General features: G+C 35.1%; 1 protein-coding gene across 14 annotated transcripts in view; it reads left to right on the top strand.

Moving 5' to 3' along the window:
* Positions 1-17,494, top strand: part of PTPN4 (protein tyrosine phosphatase non-receptor type 4) — a 201,600-nt gene that overhangs the window by 169,211 nt on the left and 14,895 nt on the right. For all 14 annotated transcript variants that reach the window (XR_013762604.1, XM_079132171.1, XM_079132168.1 and 11 more), the window contains 6 exons: positions 1,348-1,504; positions 5,256-5,422; positions 6,377-6,467; positions 6,641-6,702; positions 12,255-12,401; positions 14,389-14,517. Coding sequence is in view for 13 of the 14 variants with exons in the window: in XM_079132171.1 (XP_078988297.1) it covers positions 1,348-1,504; positions 5,256-5,422; positions 6,377-6,467; positions 6,641-6,702; positions 12,255-12,401; positions 14,389-14,517 (753 nt within the window). In the remaining variant the exon portion in view is untranslated. The remainder of the gene's footprint in view (positions 1-1,347; positions 1,505-5,255; positions 5,423-6,376; positions 6,468-6,640; positions 6,703-12,254; positions 12,402-14,388; positions 14,518-17,494) is intronic.

The following is a 17,494-nucleotide window of genomic DNA, read 5'->3' as shown; positions in this document are numbered from 1 at the left end:
ATGAGAAAATATTAAAGCTATTTAATATTAAATCCTATAATTCAAAACATCAGAAACATTTAGATGTAATGTTTCTTTGTGGAAACTTAGCACAAGTTCAAACAGTACTTGCCTTCTTCTTGTTATAAAACTTTTAGTACAGAGTGAGCATCTGTTCTTGCCTTGATAATTGTCTATGTTTAATTTCTCTCCCAACATTTTGTCCTGTGAATTTTGAGTGTTGTGAAAATAACTTCGAGTTCCTTGGCTGCTTAAACACCAATAGAGTCAACACTTCCATCATCACTTATTTATCCACTTAAATTCATTTATGTTCAATTCAGATTTCACTTAATCACATTTCCTTTCTTTGCTCATCTTTTTTGGTTAATTCCCTCTTTAGACTATCCATTTTTGTATGGGCTAATCACTGAAAGGCAAGGAGGAACAAAACTACATGCTTTACTTTCTGGGCATAAAGTAAATGACAGATCACTCATAGATTTTGAAAGAAGTGATGTGGCCGAGCATAGTGGCACAAACTTGTAATCCCAGTGGCTTGGGAAACTGATACAGGAGGATTGTGCGTTCAAATCCAGCCTTAGCAACTCAGCAAGGCCCTGTCTGTTAGCACAAAAAAACCAGGCCAGTATGTGCCTCAGTGTTTGTTAAGCACCCTATGACTCAATTCCTAGTACCACACACACAAAAAAAGTGATTTTATCTGTCATCATAATATATGTCTTTTATTTATGTAGCGATTTTGGGACTGAAGACCTCACAGTGAAGTTTTTATTTATGTATTATCCACAATTAACACATGTTAACTAAAATTTCAACCATGGTCTTGGTGGACAGGTGTTACTAAAACCATGGTAACTGAAATTTGTACATATTTAGACATTATAAATTTAGGGCTGCAAGTATATATGGACCTTTAAACCCTTAGTTTTATCTGTATCTCTAGGCACATAATAGGTCATCAGGAAGGAAAAAGGGAGAAAAAAAGTATCTGCATGAGAAAACTAGGTTTCTAAGCCAGAGGTGGTGCCATGCCCATAAACCCAGTGACTTGGGAAGCTGAGGCAGGAGGATCACAAGTTTGAGACCAGCCAAGGCAACCTTCTAAGACCGTGTCTCAAAATTTTAAGAAACCAGTGGGGTAGGAATAAAGTGCCCCTGAGTTCTATCCCTAGTACAGTTAAAAAACAAACAAACAAACAAAAATTCTAGGTTTCTACTTTTTAAAATTGCTTAATGAATGCATAGATGCTTTTAGTTTTCCTGCTTAGAAGTCATTAAAAATAAAAACCTATACTTGCAAAAAGCCATATGCAAATCTGAAACCTTACTCGCTTTGTATTACAGGCTGATCTCTGTGTCCCTCGATTGAATGAAGGGGACCAAGTTGTACTGATTAATGGTCGGGACATTACAGAACATACCCATGATCAAGTTGTCCTATTTATTAAAGCTAGCTGTGAGAGACATTCTGGGGAACTCGTGCTTCTAGTTCGACCTAATGGTAAGTACTCTGTGTAACACTGGGTATTTGTCATAATTCATTACTGTTTATTACTGGACATAGCAGCCAGAGTGGGCTTTTTAAGATATAAATAATATCAGTTTCCGGCTCAAAGCACAATGACTTCCATTCACCTTTGAAGAAAAATCCACATTCTTGGTTCCCTTACTTCCTCATTCACCTTGTTTGCTCCTCTATTCTATTATACCGACTTTTTTTTTCTTTTTTCTTTTTTTCCTTCCTTTTTTTCTTCCCCCCTAACTGTTCCTAAATATTCTGATCTGATCTATTTCAGGGTCTTCATGTTTGCTGTTCCCTCTGCCTGATTAACTATTTTTTCCCTTCTTTTTTTTTTAATATTTTTTTAGTTGTGAATGTATACAATATCTTTATTTTATTTATTTATTTTTTTATCTGGTGCTGAGGATCAAACCAGGTGCTTCACATGTGCTAGGCAAGCACTGTAACACTGAGCCACAACCCCAGCCCACTCCTTTCTTTTTTTTTTTTTAATTTATTCTTTTTAGATATACATGACAATAGAGTGTATTTTGACATATACATACAGGGAGTTTAACTTGTTCTAATCAGGATCCCATTTTTGGGGTTCTACATGACGCGGAGTTTCACTGATCATGTATTCATGTATGAACATAGGAAAGTTATGTCCAGTTCATTCTGCTGTCTCTCCTATTCCCATCCCCACTCCCTGCCTTCATTCCCCTTTGTCTACTCCATTGAACACCTTTTCTTCTGTACCCCACGTATTGTGTGTTAGCATCCACATATCAGAGAGAACATTTGACCTTTGGTTTTGGGGATTGGTTTATTTCACTTAGCATGATAGTCTCCAGTTTCATCCATTCCAGTAAACTGTTCTTGATTTTTATTTGATTTATGCCCTCACTTTATTCACGTCTCTGCTAAAATGTCATCTCAGAAAGACTTTGTTTCTTATTCTGTCATGGTTAAGATGACTTTCCTCTTCTCCCAATTACTGTAGTAGTAGTAAGTACCCAGTAAATTCTTAGTAGATGCATGAATAAATTTTGAATTGTGTTCCACTCCTAGAAAATTCCATAATAAGCTCTAGTTAAAACAATTTTTTTAAATCCTAAGTTTTCAATAGATAATGTGCACTTCCCTAATCATGTCATCTACTCATTCATAATCATAGAGTCCTAGGTTTGAAGAAATGTCAAAACTCTTAAGTTCTAGCCCCTTGGCCAATTGCATGAGTCTCTTCTACAGCCTCAAAAATGTCCTACCGATGTCCTTAGTGGTTCCTGAAGCAGTGTACTCCACCTTTACAGTTTGAACTGTAATTGAATTAAAGTTCATCTTCCTTCAATCCTTTGTTACTCATTCTGTCATTTAATGCTATGCAAAATAAGTTTTAATCTCTCTTCCTTCAGTTTTTTGGCAAGAGCTAATATTACCAAAAATACCATCCATAGTCTCTAATTTAAGTCATCAAGCCATAGGTCATTATTTTCAAGTTCCAAGAAAAAATTCCTATATAATAGCATTAAACATATTCTTACAGTTTTGTTCTGAACCTATTATCTATCACACCCAACCCTACACAATTTTGCAAAATCCTTTTTTATTTAAAAAAAAAACAAAAAAAAAACTTTTAATTTCTTGTAGAAAAACAAGCACTTTAATTTTATCTTCTCTACTTTGTCTTCTTTGTTCATGGTCTATAATTGACTTTCAAAGATTAAAAGGACTTAAAAAAATCATTCTGTCTTGGTTTTTCAAAGAACTTTGTTCATTTAGACCTGATACTGACGTGATTCATTCATCACTAGGCATTTTCTAGGGCTGGGAAGATAGCTCAGTTGGTAGAGTGCTTGCCTTGCAAGCACAAGGCCCTGGGTTCGATCCCCAGCACTGCAAAAAAAAAAAAAAAAAAATGCATTACTAGGCATTTTCTGTCACATGAAGCTTCTTAAATTTTATACCAAGAATAATGTTCTTTCAATTTTTTTTTTTGTGGTGCTGGGGATTGAACCCAGGACCTTGTGCTTATGAGGCAAGTACTCTACCAACTGAGCTATCTCCCCAGCCCTCAATTTTTAAAAATATTTTTAGTTGTAGATGGACACAATAACTTTATTTTATTTGTTTATTTTTTTATGTGGTTCTGAGGATCAAACCCAGTGCCTCACATGTGCTAGGCAAGCACTGGAACACTGAGCCACAACCCCAGCCCTGTTTTTTCAATTTCACTTACTCTGTTTTCTCTTGATGATAGCTCCTAAATAACTTAAAAATAACAATGTGATTTTTAAACTTTCTATGTATCTAGGCTCTTTTGTATGCTCCCATTTAATCCTCATGGCCACCCAATGTGAGTGGTATGTGAAGATTATATTATCCTCATTTAGAACTGAATACATGTTTGCACAAGACATTCAGTTTTCTGCTCATAGATTCATGACTGGTACAGAACTAGAATGTGAACAAAAGTCTGTATGATTGCAAAGGCATGGTCTTCTTGAAATTTCAAAATGTCTGATTTATGCTTTAAATTATAAGAGAAATCCACCTATAGCCTACTGCTTGCAAAATGTTAGATCTTTCTAACATTGTTTTATAGTCAAAATCTGGGCCAGGATCTCTATTCATTTTCACTGTAGGTCTGTCATGTCCTTTTTACCTAAAAACAACTTATAATAGAAATTAATTATGTTTGCCAAGAATGTACTATTCATTTTCTCATCTTTTTCCCTCTGATTCTTATTTCTTCTTAGGCAAAGCATAGTCAACTTTTTGTCTTTTTATTTTTCATTGCTGAAATTCATTTTTCTGAAAAAATGCATACATATCTGAGGAGAAACCAGGCCTCTAGACAAGAGTAGCAGAGTTCCAGCCTTGGCTCCATATTTTAGAAAGCTTTTCTTTGTCTCTTCTTTTGTCATTCCCCTTCCAGTAGGGTTAGGATTTTGCAATGCCAAGAGAATATGTCAAGCCATCACTCTAACCTCTCTCCCCCATTTCTAAAGCACCCTTTTCACCCCTCAATTCTCTGTCCAAATAGCCTTGTAACCACTTCCTAGGCCTTTGTAATCATATTCCACAGGCTCATTTCTCCCAAATGTGGAGCATGTGGTATTTGTTCTCTGGGCCAGCAAGGTGATTAAGAGACAGTAAGTAGTTAGCAGAGGAGGAATGAAGACAAAGTTTATGTGTGGGCCAGGATGTTCACATGTGTGTTTATAGGTCTCCATGTTACGGAATGGAGCTAAAAATGTGAAAAGAAATAAAGTATTCTATAGGCTGAGGGTCTAGGGTCTAACTCTTCTCATACTACCATGACTGTGAATTCTGACCTTGAATTCTCTTTTGAAATATGACATCTTAGATTGTTTTGTTGCATATATTGTTTATCACTTTGTCCAATGTATTTGTAACTTATATATGGACATATACTATATGAACTTCTATTTGTACTCTTTTCTTCAGTCCCCACAAATAAGAGCAGGTCTATTCAAAGCTACTTCTCAGCAGCTTCACTTTTTCTTAAAGTTACAGACATGTTTAGGCATATGGCCAAAAACCCTTTGTTTCCCCCACGATGCAGAAGAGCCCTTCAATTTCACAGCCACTCAGTTCCTACACCTTACACCAGATCAGTATAATTAGTCATAAATAAATTATTTTTCTGACAAAACTGAAGAGCATATCAAATAAATTCTTATGAATTGCATTAAGATTTCTATGTGCATTTTTTGTTTTGTTTTAGCTGTGTATGATGTAGTGGAAGAAAAACTAGAAAATGAACCAGACTTCCAGTACATTCCTGAGAAAGCCCCACTAGATAGTGTGCATCAAGATGACCATTCCCTGCGGGAGTCAATGGTCCAGCTAGCTGAGGGGCTTATTACTGGAACGGTCCTGACACAATTTGATGTGAGTGATATCATTGTACAGAAAAAGTGTTTGCCCATATTTTCTAATCGGTTTCATGGTTTCTAACTGCCTAATCTACTTTCCATTATAATTTAGAAATTAAAGTGGTATTCTTAGAAATGTCTGATAATAAAAAGTTCCAAAATACAAAGTTTTTTAAAATTGTTCCCATAATACTTAAGTTATGATTATATACATAAAGGTCTTTTTTAAAAAGAGGCATAAGAAAATTTTATATGTATATCAGCAGACTACCTTTTTTTTCAATAATTAAGCAGCTGTTTTTATGAAAAGTAGAAGATGAGGATAGGCTATTGTAGATTTAAAATTTCCAAATTAAAGGAAAAATAACCTGTTTTGAAGTTAACACCTTGTGGTATTTAATCTTTTTCTAATTTTTGTCAGTGCAGTCTTTAAAACTCATTGCTGTATCAGAAGAATAAGAATGCTTCTTCAGTGCTTATAATCCCATATTTGATTAGTAAGCATACAGAGGATTTTAAAATGCTTTGCTTAGACTATGTGAACTTAATTTGCTTAATTCAGGGAAAACACTAGGTTTTTAATATGATTTTTAAATACTTGTTATTCTGAAGTATGTGTTATGTATTTGTAATGATAAACATTTAAGACACATGTTGGAAGTGCTGCAAACCTCCAAACTAAATAAAAGTCAAGTGTCCTCTGAAAATGTGGTACTCAAAATTTTAGTACTACTGCTGTATGCAAAATTGTTTTCACCTGTTTTTCAAAATATATATGTAATTCTTAGAATTCAGCTTTGCATTTCTGGTTCAGTACTCTACTAGACCCAGATATATATCATTGTGTAGATGAAGTATTCAAAGGGGAAAGGGAAAAAAAAAAAAAAAAAACTATTTCCTGTTAGTACAGAAACAAGTCTAAGAAACAAAACAAATTGTTGAACTGAAGATTTTTTTCTTTCTTTTATAGCAACTATATCGTAAAAAACCTGGAATGACGATGTCTTGTGCCAAATTACCTCAGAATATTTCCAAAAATAGATACAGAGATATTTCGCCTTGTGAGTATCTATAATCGCTCCTAAATTTAATCTTTTTAACGTAGCTTTATTAGAACATTGTTTCTGGACTGGGAGTTTAGCTCAGTGGTAGAGCATGTGCAAGGCACTGGATTCAATCCCAGCTTCAAAACAAACAACAGAACAAAAATACTGTTTCTTTTAAATTTTTTCAGATGATGCTACACGGGTCATTTTAAAAGGTAATGAAGACTACATCAATGCAAACTATATAAATGTAAGTTTTTTTTTTTTAATTATGTCTTGTTATTTGAATAACAGGGACCACTATAAGTTTTGGAATTGATTCTTCCTTTTTGTTGATAAGGAATCTAACTTAGATGGAATATTTAAATTTTAAGACATTAAAATTATTATAAATGTTATAATGTTAAATAAAATAGTTTGATGCTGGTATATTAATACATAGATTGAACATTGAAATAGAATACTCCAGTTCAGAAATAGACAACCTGAATACTAGAATTTTGTTCATGGTAAACAGTACCTTGACCTTTTAAATCATTGGAAATACTACAGTCTATTTAGTGAATGGAATTTGGTGAACTGTCTAGAATTTATCATTGTAAGAAAGATTCTTTGCCCCCAGTTGAAGAGAAAAAAGGAATCACTCCTATTTTTTCTTAACTTTGTAATGTAGAAATTTTCAAAGGTATAAAATTAGATCAAAACATAAAATGAGGAACTGAGAATGTAATTCAGTGGTAGAGCACTTGCCCTGGGTTTAATTCCCCACACCACCAAAAAAAAAAAAAAAAGTAAAATGAACCTTCATATACATATCACTCAGCTTCAGCAGTTGTCAGTTCAGGGTCAATCTTGTTTCACCTATATCCCCACATTCAGATTGTTTTGAGGCAAATCTGTACATCATACCATTCTATGAATATTTTACCTATTCTTTATGCTGACTTTTGAAATGCATCAAAATATAAGTGTTGAAAATAGAATCATGAAAGTCCTTGAAAGAAATAATGAGAGAATTGTTTAATATTTCCGAAAGGAGAACTGTTTTTAAGCTTAGATACATGTCTAACCCATACAGAAAATATTGATGAATTTGGCAGTGTAAAATTTGTAATGTTTGGTATGCTTAAAAAGTATAAAATCAAGTAATGCCCTAAATCTTTAAAATGCTAGAAAAGCCTTATTTCTTCAATATAAAAGAGCTCTATAAATGATTAAGAAGAATAAAGACATGAAGCCAGGCATGATGGCACACTCATGTCATCCCAGCAGTTCAGGAAGCAAGAGGATCACATGTTTGAGGCTAGTCTGGACTTTTTAGCAAGATCCTGTCTCAGAATAAAAAAGGGCTGAGAATATAGCTCAGTAGTAAAGCACCCCTGGATTAAATTCCCAATAACCTAAAAAATAAAAAAAGGACTAGGGATGTAGTTAATGGTAAGGCACCCCAGGGTTCAGTCCCCAGTACCAAAAATAAATATGTACATACATACCATATACTGGAATGAGAGTAATCAAATTATGTTACATGTATGTATGAATATAACACAATGAATCCCACTACTTTTTTTTTTTTTTTTTTTTTTTGCGGTGCTGGGGATTTGAACCCAGGGCTTTGTGCTTGTGAGGCAAGCACTCTACCAACTGAGCTATATCCCCAGCCCATGAATCTCACTATTATGTATGATTATAGTGCACCAATAAAAAAAGATGCATTTAAAAATGAAAAAAAATAAAATTACTATTTAATTAAAATAGACATAGAACATAGAAAATTCAAAGAAATGAAAATGCAAATGATGTGTTAAATTTCATAGCCAATTTCAAATACAAAAGTAGAATAGTATGAAGAGTGCTCTATATTACCAACTTCAAAAACTATCAACAGATGGCCAGTCTTTCATCTGAGCACTACCCTCTATAAGTTTTAATCCCACTTTGTCAATTCTGAGTGTTTGAGGTAGTGATAGCCTAAAGTTTTTGCAAATATTGAATTAGTTAATACTAAATCATCGCTTCTAGAGAAAATATAGAATTAGGATTCAATCATAAGCCTACTCACAACATTTCATCATAACTTTGTTGCCATTTAAATTATTTTATTAAATATACAGTTAATTCATTATCACTGAACCCACAACCCATAATACTGTAACTCATGTCTGAAGAATGCTAATCTAACACACATGTATTCTTCATTAGGCATAACAAATATGCAAAGAAGTGCAAAGCCCTCTTGTACTTAGGAACGCTACATAGTACTTTAGCACTGCACTTGTAAACAGAAAAATCACCAACAAAAAGCACCAAATGAAAAATATGGCAGTATATAGCATGCAGAACAATCATTTGTTTACAGGTATGACAGCAGAAACAAGAAGGCATAGATTTGCTTTGTTTGACATTAGTTGGAAATCTCTATATCTTGTGATCTAAATATTTCACAACTCCAAGCATGCTTATAAATGACCAAGAAACCACTGCAACTCTTCTGAGTTTATATATAAATTTCAGCAAATAGTCAGATTTATAAATACAGATCTGTGATTGAGGATTGGCTGCTTTAATGTGTATTTCTGATAAGGATTGTTTTATTTCATTTTTGTTTTTGTTTTTGTTTTGCAAAACCACAATACCATTGGAACATTGGGAAAAACAGTATCAAACATATTTAAGTGAAAAGTATATTCAGCTTAATTAAAAAAAAAAAATACAAATGGAAACTGCAAGGAAGCCAGGTGTGGTGGTGCACATCTGTAATCCCAGCAAACCAAGAGTAAGGCAGGTAGAGCACAAGTTTAAGGCCAGCCTCAGCAACTAAGCGAGGTCCTAAGCAACTTAGCGAGACCCTGTCTCAAAATAAAAAGACAGGGGATGTGGCTCCATGATTCAGCACTCCTGAGTTCAATCTCGGGTTCCAAAGAAATGGCAAGGAATTACTGTTTTTTACTTATGAGACTGAAAAACCAAAAAGTTTGATGATATCATGTGCAAGTCAATATACTTTGAGATTTAGAATTTTTGGACTTTTGAAGGGTTATTCAGTGTGTGTGTGTGTGTGTGTGTGTGTGTGTGTGTGTGTGTATATATATATATATATATAGTATAGGTAACATCCCTAGCATGTAAGTGGGACTAACAAATTAGCATAAATACTCTTAGGTTAGTGAACGTATATTTTGCTGTCAAATGAACCTAGACCAGATTAAGTTTAAAAAAAAAGGCCTTGCATTTTAGAGGATTAAGAGTTTTGAAATTGTGAATGTATTAATGAGTATGACGAAAGAGCAATCTTCATACATTATTGTTGGAAGTATAAATTAGTGGAACCTCTTTAGAGAGCGATTTGGTACTACCTATTTTTCAACAACTCTTTTTTTTTTTTTTTTTTTTTTATACTGAGGATTGAACCCAGGGAACACTTCACCACTGAGCCACATCCCCAGCTCTTTTTATTTTTTATTTTGAGATACAGTCTCACAAAGTTGCTTAGGGCCTTGTTTAATTGCTGAGGCTAACCATGAACAACTCTCCTCCATCCTCAGCCTCCCAAATATCTGGGATTATAGACATTCACCACCATACCCAGCTATCATCAGCCATTTTTATTTTTTATTTTGAGACAGAGTCTCACTAAGTTGACCAGGCTGGCCTTAAACTTGAAATTCTCTTGCCTGGGCCTTCCAGGTAACCAGAATTATAGATGTGTACCACAGCACCTAGCAGAATTTTAAATGCACATACATTTTGATCTAGCATTCTCATTCCTGATGCCCATATAGATATATTTTAACATTTGCACAAAAATGTTAGGTTTACAAAAGTATTCAATCTCGTTATTACTGTAGCAAGTACATTAGCAGTATCTTAAATGTCTGTTAAATAAATTAGATTTAACATGTATCATACATATGTATAAGTATGTACAGAAGTACTATTAAAATGAATGAAATTTTATTTTCTAATTTAACAATCTCAAGAGAAATAAGATGTAGAATAATATTATGCTACCATTTTTATTTTATTTTTTTTCTGATTTGCTTTAGTATATTGGGCATCTTTCTAATATAAACTATGAGAAAGCAATTCCAATTTAATGGAAGAGATGCCAAAAGATTCAAGATTAATGTTATCCATTATTAGCATGTAAAACTGATTGAAAGATTAGTGAATTGTGCTCATAGAATTCTGCCCCCATGGGAGATATAAAGATCAATCCAAAGCCACTGATGGAAAGATGAAGAAAAATGAACCCTCAGGCTGATTCTCTAGGTTAATATGGTGATCATGTGTGCTGTGGTAGAGAAAGGAAGTGACGGGCTGAACCCAGTGGCAGTGTTGAAAAGCTTCCCAAATCACACTTGGCCCAGGCTTCTTCAGGGAAGATGGACAGAGGGAAAGGAGGTGCTGGCACCAAGTGAGGGTGTGGCATAGGGCTCTGCAAAGTTCAGAGGAGCTGGAGGCCCAGGTGGCAGGACATGCCTCCTAGATAGCAAAGAACTCCTGTGGCCATGAAAGTCTGCAGTGCCCATACAAGGGACAGTAGTCCAAACCTGCTTATGCATAAGCAGATGGAGCCATATGGGAAATGACAAAGGGACTTGCCCTAATCTGTCTCCCATGTGGGACTGACCCAGCCCCATTAAGCCCTTGGTGGGCAGCCTGGGGGAGTGGTGATCAGGGTAGCCCCATGTTGGACAGGACACCATGGAAGACAGACCCCATCTGGTTTTTGAGGTGAGTTGATATCTCCATCCCTCAAAGCCTTTGGACATGCACAGAGCTGAAGGAGGTCTTGCTGGCTAAGAGCTTTGGAAAGCTCCCTCTAGTGAGACTGGGCAGGGGTGGGTTGCTACCATTTTTTAATAGCTTTACAGAAAAAAAGGAAGATAGTTTAACATTGGTGTGTTGTATACAGAATATATCTGAAAGGGTATATCAGAAATGAGAAAAAAGATTGCCGTCCTAGATGTTAACTGAAGGCGAGGATGGGAGGGAGACTTTTTCTATTCACCCTTTGGTATGCTTTGAATTCCTGTGCAATATAGAACCTTTATTTTTTCCCCAACCTCAAATGTAGTATGAGTCATTTTCCCAAATATGCACTGTCTTAACCTCATTCTGAAAAATTGTAAATGTCTTTCTGATAACCTTTAAAATTGTTTAATATGCAAAATCCAAGCTAAAGCAAATGGCAAGGCTTTTCTTCTTCACAAGATTTACCAATATGCTGTTTAGAGGTAAATCTATTTTATTTATTTACTAACTCTGCATTTTGAAGCAAGGTTCTCTATAAAGCTGCTTTTGCAAACATATTAGTGTTTGGAGAAATATTTATATTTAAATTCTTATTTCTATTAATTGAAAAGTAAATATGTAAAACTAGTGAATATTGCTAAGAAATTTCTTCTACAGATAAAAGAAGAAATTATTGATAGATCGTTTTACCGTCAGGCACAGTGACACATAACCATAATCCCAGGGACTTGAGAGACCAAGACAGGAGGATCCCAAGTTTGAGACTAGGCCTCAGCAATTTAATAAGGCCCTCCTCAACTTAGTGAGACACTATCTCAAAATAAAAAAATTAAAAAGGTATGGAGATGAAGTTCAGTGGTAAAATGAACCTGGGTTAAATCCCCAGTACTAACAATAAAATAAAAAAGATTGTTTTACTGAATCCAATTTATTGAGATTTATTATGTTCAATTTCACAATTAATTAGTGGATCATTTTTATATTGCCAATCCTAGTAAAAAGTAGTAATGCCAAAGTTTCATTTTAATGTCCTTTTTATTTTAGATGGAAATTCCTTCTTCAAGCATTATTAATCAGTATATTGCTTGTCAAGGTCCATTACCACACACTTGTGCAGATTTTTGGCAAATGACTTGGGAACAAGGCTCCTCCATGGTTGTAATGTTGACCACACAAGTTGAACGTGGCAGAGTAAGTTACAGTTGAATCTTATACATAGTGTGGGCTTGTTTGAAATTACACTGAATAGATAATCAAAATATTGTCATTGATTTAATCTTTTGTAACCTTTAATCTTTTCCTGTGGTTTCATGATTTGTGCTTCAACGGTGACTGACATGTAATAACTATGACACAAATGTTAACCATTATTATTATCATTGTTATTATTTATAAGGATTAATGTTTAAGGAACTTGTATATAGACTATATAAAGAACACTTACAACTTAAAAACATTAAAATGACAATCTAATTTTTTAAATGGGCAAAGCATCTGAATAGACAGTTATCCTAAGAAAATATACCAGTGGCTATTAAGCACATAAAAAATACTTGACCACATTAGTCAAATCAATACTAATGAGAACCCACTTCATATCCAGTAGGATGAGTGAAATAAAAGGGACAGATAACAATAAGTGTTGATAATGCTGTAGAGAAAACAGAACCCTCATACACTGCCTATGGATTTATAAAATGGTACAGTCACCTTAAAAAAATCTGGTACTTCCTCAAAAAGTTAAACATGGATTTACTACAACTCAGCAACTTCATTCCTGGATGTACCCAAGAGAATTGAAAACATGAACATGCAAAAATTTTGTTCATGAGCATTTATAACAGCTTTATTCACAGTAACAAAACAGAAACAACTCACATGTGCCACGAAACAGTAATATATTCATATTGTTGAAAACTACTTGGCAGTAAAAAGAAATGAAGTACTTATACTTGCTACAACATGGATGAGCATAGAAAATATTTTACCAAGTGAAAGGAGACAAAAAAGACCACATATTGTATGATTCTGTTTACATGAAATAGAATAGGGACAGAAAGTAGATTAGTCGTCGTCTAAATTCAGATTTGAGGAAAGGGGGATAGGAACAGATAGGATGCACAGTGACTACTAATGGGTATAGGGATTCTTTTGGGTGTCATGAAAATGTTCTAAAAGTGAATATGGTGATGGTTGCATACCTGTGGATATACTAAAACTAGGCATGGTGGCATCTGCCTATAAGGGAACCTAAGCAAATAAAATCACAAGTTAGAAGCCAGACTCAGTAATTTATCAAGAGCCTGTCTCAAAATGAAAAGAGCTGATGTAGCTCAGTGGTAAAGCGTCCTTAAATTCAATCCCAGTACCCTCAAAAAAGAAAAAAAAAAAGTATACTTTAAGTGGGTGAGCTGTATGGTCATGTATTGTCATTAAAGCTAATTTAAAAATCTTAAAACAGGGACTGGAAGTATGTAGCTCAGAGGCTGTGGATTTAATCCCCAGCACTCAAAAATGAAAATTTTAAAAATTAGAAGATTTAGAGTCTCAAAATATGACCAAACATTAATTATTATTTCAAAGGGTAAAAAATGTTAATAGTTGGTAGATCTTGATGAAGAGTTCATTAAATTATTATGAGAGTTCATTGAATTATTCTTGTACCTTTTTCTTAAGTCTGAAAGTTCTTTCTTTTTCTGAAAGTTTTTTTTCTTTTTTTTCTGGTACGGTGGATTGAACCCAGGGGCACTTAACCACTGATCCACATCCCCAGCCCTATTTTATATTCTATTAAGAGCCAAAGTCTCGCTGAATTGCTTAGGACCTTGCTAAGTTGCTGAGGCTGGCTTTGAACTCACAGTCCTCCTGCCTCGGCCTCCCGAGCCACTGGGATCACAGGCATGTGACACTGTGCCTGGATGAAAGTTCTTAAAAATTAAAATATTTTTAAAATTTTGAGAACTTGGGTTGAGGACGTGTCTCCATGGTAGTGTGCTTGCCTCGGACATGCAAGGCCCTGTGTTCAATCTCCAGCACCACAAAACAAACAAAAAAGAAGAATAGAGAACTTAAGAAGTTGATTGTGTGTGTGTGTGTGTGTGTGTGTGTGTGTGTGATTTTCTTTGTTTATTGTGTGTGTGTATAATTTTCTTTGTTTATATAATTCTGTTGCTACCAGGTTAAATGTCATCAGTATTGGCCAGAACCCTCAGGAAGTTCGTCCTATGGATGCTACCAAGTTACCTGCCATTCAGAAGAAGGAAACACTGCCTATATCTTCAGGAATATGACACTGTTTAACCAAGAGGTAAGAAGGCAGGGTGTCCATTCAGTAGAACTGCTGTGTTTGAAGTAAAGATTTTGAAAGCTGAAAATGGTTTTTAGTCAGAGTACTGGTTATTTCAAAACATCACAAAAATTACTAAACTCTCTGTTTCGATGGGATACTCTAGAACTTTGTAGAGTGTGTTCTTCTGTACTATAATAAATATAATTCCAGTTTCTACTGCCAAATATTAGTAATCAGTATAAAAGCAGTCTGATAAATATTACTTATTACCATTTACTACTTTGCCTATTCATAATGATTGTACCAGGAGTTTGATTGATTATTAAAAAATTTTCACTCCAGGTCATATCAGTAAAATCTTTAGATATCTGTGAATATGAAAGCTGTCAAATTGTTTCTTTCTTCAAAAGAATAGAAAGCACAATCCCCTCAATATTAAGGAAGAAAAATTCATAGGCGGGACCTTCCTACAGGTTAGAGCCTTCTAACTGCTAGTTCTTAGTTCTAACTGGGTTACTCACTTTGGCTTCCAAAGCCAGAAATGGAAATTGATTAATAAATGATGGCTCAGTACCCCAATTGGCAGATGTGTGTAGAAGGCATGATGCTGCCAGTCTTAGAGACAGTATCCCACATTCACTGCCTGCAGCTGGATATTCCCCTGCCAGCCACCTGTGGTTTGAAAGGGAGCCAAAAGAAGTAACTGCTAGAGAAGAGCAAACAGCATAAGCCGTGAAGGCCTAGGCCTCTCCCGTAAATGTTAAGCCTTTGGAAATGAAAACTACAACCCTACTCCAAGTATATGATTAAAAGAGACCAGTGAGACGAGCCTTTCTTGCCAAAAGGGAAAGAAGCAGACGTTATATATAGAAAAGGAATCCGTGGGTTGGGATGTAATTCAGTTATCAAGCACTTACCTAGCATATTTGAGACCCTAGGATCAATTCTTAGTACCACAAAAGAAAAGAAAGGGCGGGTAGGAAGGATAGTAGAGTGAAACAGACATTATTACCTCATGTACATATATGACTGCATGACCAATGTGATCCTACAATATGTACAATCAGAAAAATAAGAAATTACACTCCATTTATGTATGATTTATCAAAATGTATATATGCATTCTATCATGCACAACTAATTAGAACAAATTTTAAAAATTTTTTATAAAGGGGAAAGGCTTGCCGGGCACAGTGGTGCATGGCTCTAATCCCAGTTACTCAGGAGGCTAAGGTGGAGAATCACAAGTTTGAGACCAGTCCCAGCAATTTAGGAGACCCTCAGCATCTTAGCAAGACCCAGTCTCAAATTTTTTATAAAGGGGAGTGAGGTGGGGCTGTAGCTCAGTGGTAAAGGTGCCCCTGGGTTCAGTCCCCAGTGCCAAAAGAAAAGACTTTAGCTATTGAATGAAGCTAAGAAGTCTGGAAATAAAAAGTTAAATTTTATTCAGGTCAGAGTAAATTTAGGGGGTTTGGGGGCATATACCATATAACTCAGTGGTCTAATATACTCTCTCTAATTGATAATGAAAGATAGTCTGTGTGTTTATATAAAATAATATCTGTCTTCAACATAGACTCTACTTGGTGCAGTAGTGTATGCCTGTAATCTCAGGTACAGGCAGGAGGATTGCAAATTCAAGGCCATTCTGGGCAACTTGATGAAACTGTGTGTCAAAATAAAATTTTTTAAAAATGACTAGGGCATGCTTGAGGCCCTGGGTTCAATCCCCAGTACTGCAAAAAGAAAAAGAAAAAAGCAGTCTTTTTATTGTACTCTGTAAATTAGCACCTGAACAGCAGTTTATTGAATAGAGGCTTTTCTTTAGATACCCTGGGTACCTTAGAAACTATGCTAAGTCATGTTTGTAAAGTTTGAGCCAAATATAATTGTGAAAAATAAATTTGCATGTATGTATAAATGCATACATACATTGATGGACAATGGTCAGATAGACAGCACTACCCAGTCTTGTATATTTTGTACTTTCTTAACCACTAAGCTACATCCCCAACCCTTTTTATTTCTTGAGTTTGAGACAGGGCCTCATTAAATTGCTTAGGGTCTTGCTAAGTTGCCGAGGCTGGCTTTGAACTCATAATCCTCCTGCCTCGGCCTCCCAGTCCCTGGGATTACAGGCATGCACCACCACGCCCCATTACCTTTCACAGTACTTTTTGGAAGGAACCCCCAACCCTGCCCTTTTTTTTCTTTTTTTAAGTACCAAGATATTGAACTCAGGGGCTCTTAACTATGGAGCCGCATCCCCAGTCTTTTTTATTTTTTTATTTTGAGATAGAATCTTATTGAGTTGCTTAGGGCCACACTAAGTTGCTGAGCTGGCTTTGAATTTGCAATCCTCCTGCCTCAGCCTTTTGAGTTGCTGGGATTATAGGTGTGCATCACCATGTCTAGCAGCGGAAGCTTTCTTTAATGTAAATGGCAATAACCAGTTTTCATAATATTGAATAACTAGATGTATGTTAATTATGTATATGATACCAAGTAGCTGGGTGATTTACAGGTCCTCTTATGGAGTCTTTTCAACATTTAGATTGTCCCTCAAAGGAATAGATGTTACTTCATTTTTCAAGTGAAGGAAGAAGTGAGGCTCTGAAATAATAAATTCCATACTGGCAGAGTCAAGGCTTGAACCAAGACGTATCTAAATCTAAGACTCTTACTCTCTCCTTTATACCAAGCATTAGTTAGCTCCCCAAAAGGAATAATCACTGATTTGATCCAGGGATTAATTAATCTCTGTTTTTTTATGATCTCCAGTTCTTAATCTACATGTATTTGGATTTTTTTTTTTTTCTTTAATTTCCAAAATGTCCTCTGAGTTGTGTCAGGTTTAGCTCAGTTTTGTCTCCCAACCAAAAAAAAAAACCATGTATTTATTTTTTGCTTTACCATTTTTGCTCAGTTAACAGATCTTTAAGTATTTCTCTGGATCTTAATTTGTTTCTGCCAGTTTAATTATTGTCATCTTAAA

The sequence above is a fragment of the Sciurus vulgaris genome (genome assembly GCF_902686455.1).
Source record: "Sciurus vulgaris genome assembly, chromosome: 3".
Lineage (NCBI taxonomy): Eukaryota > Metazoa > Chordata > Mammalia > Rodentia > Sciuridae > Sciurus > Sciurus vulgaris.
The sequence above is the reverse complement of the archived record's forward strand: the minus strand, read 5'-3'. Positions and strand labels throughout refer to the sequence as shown.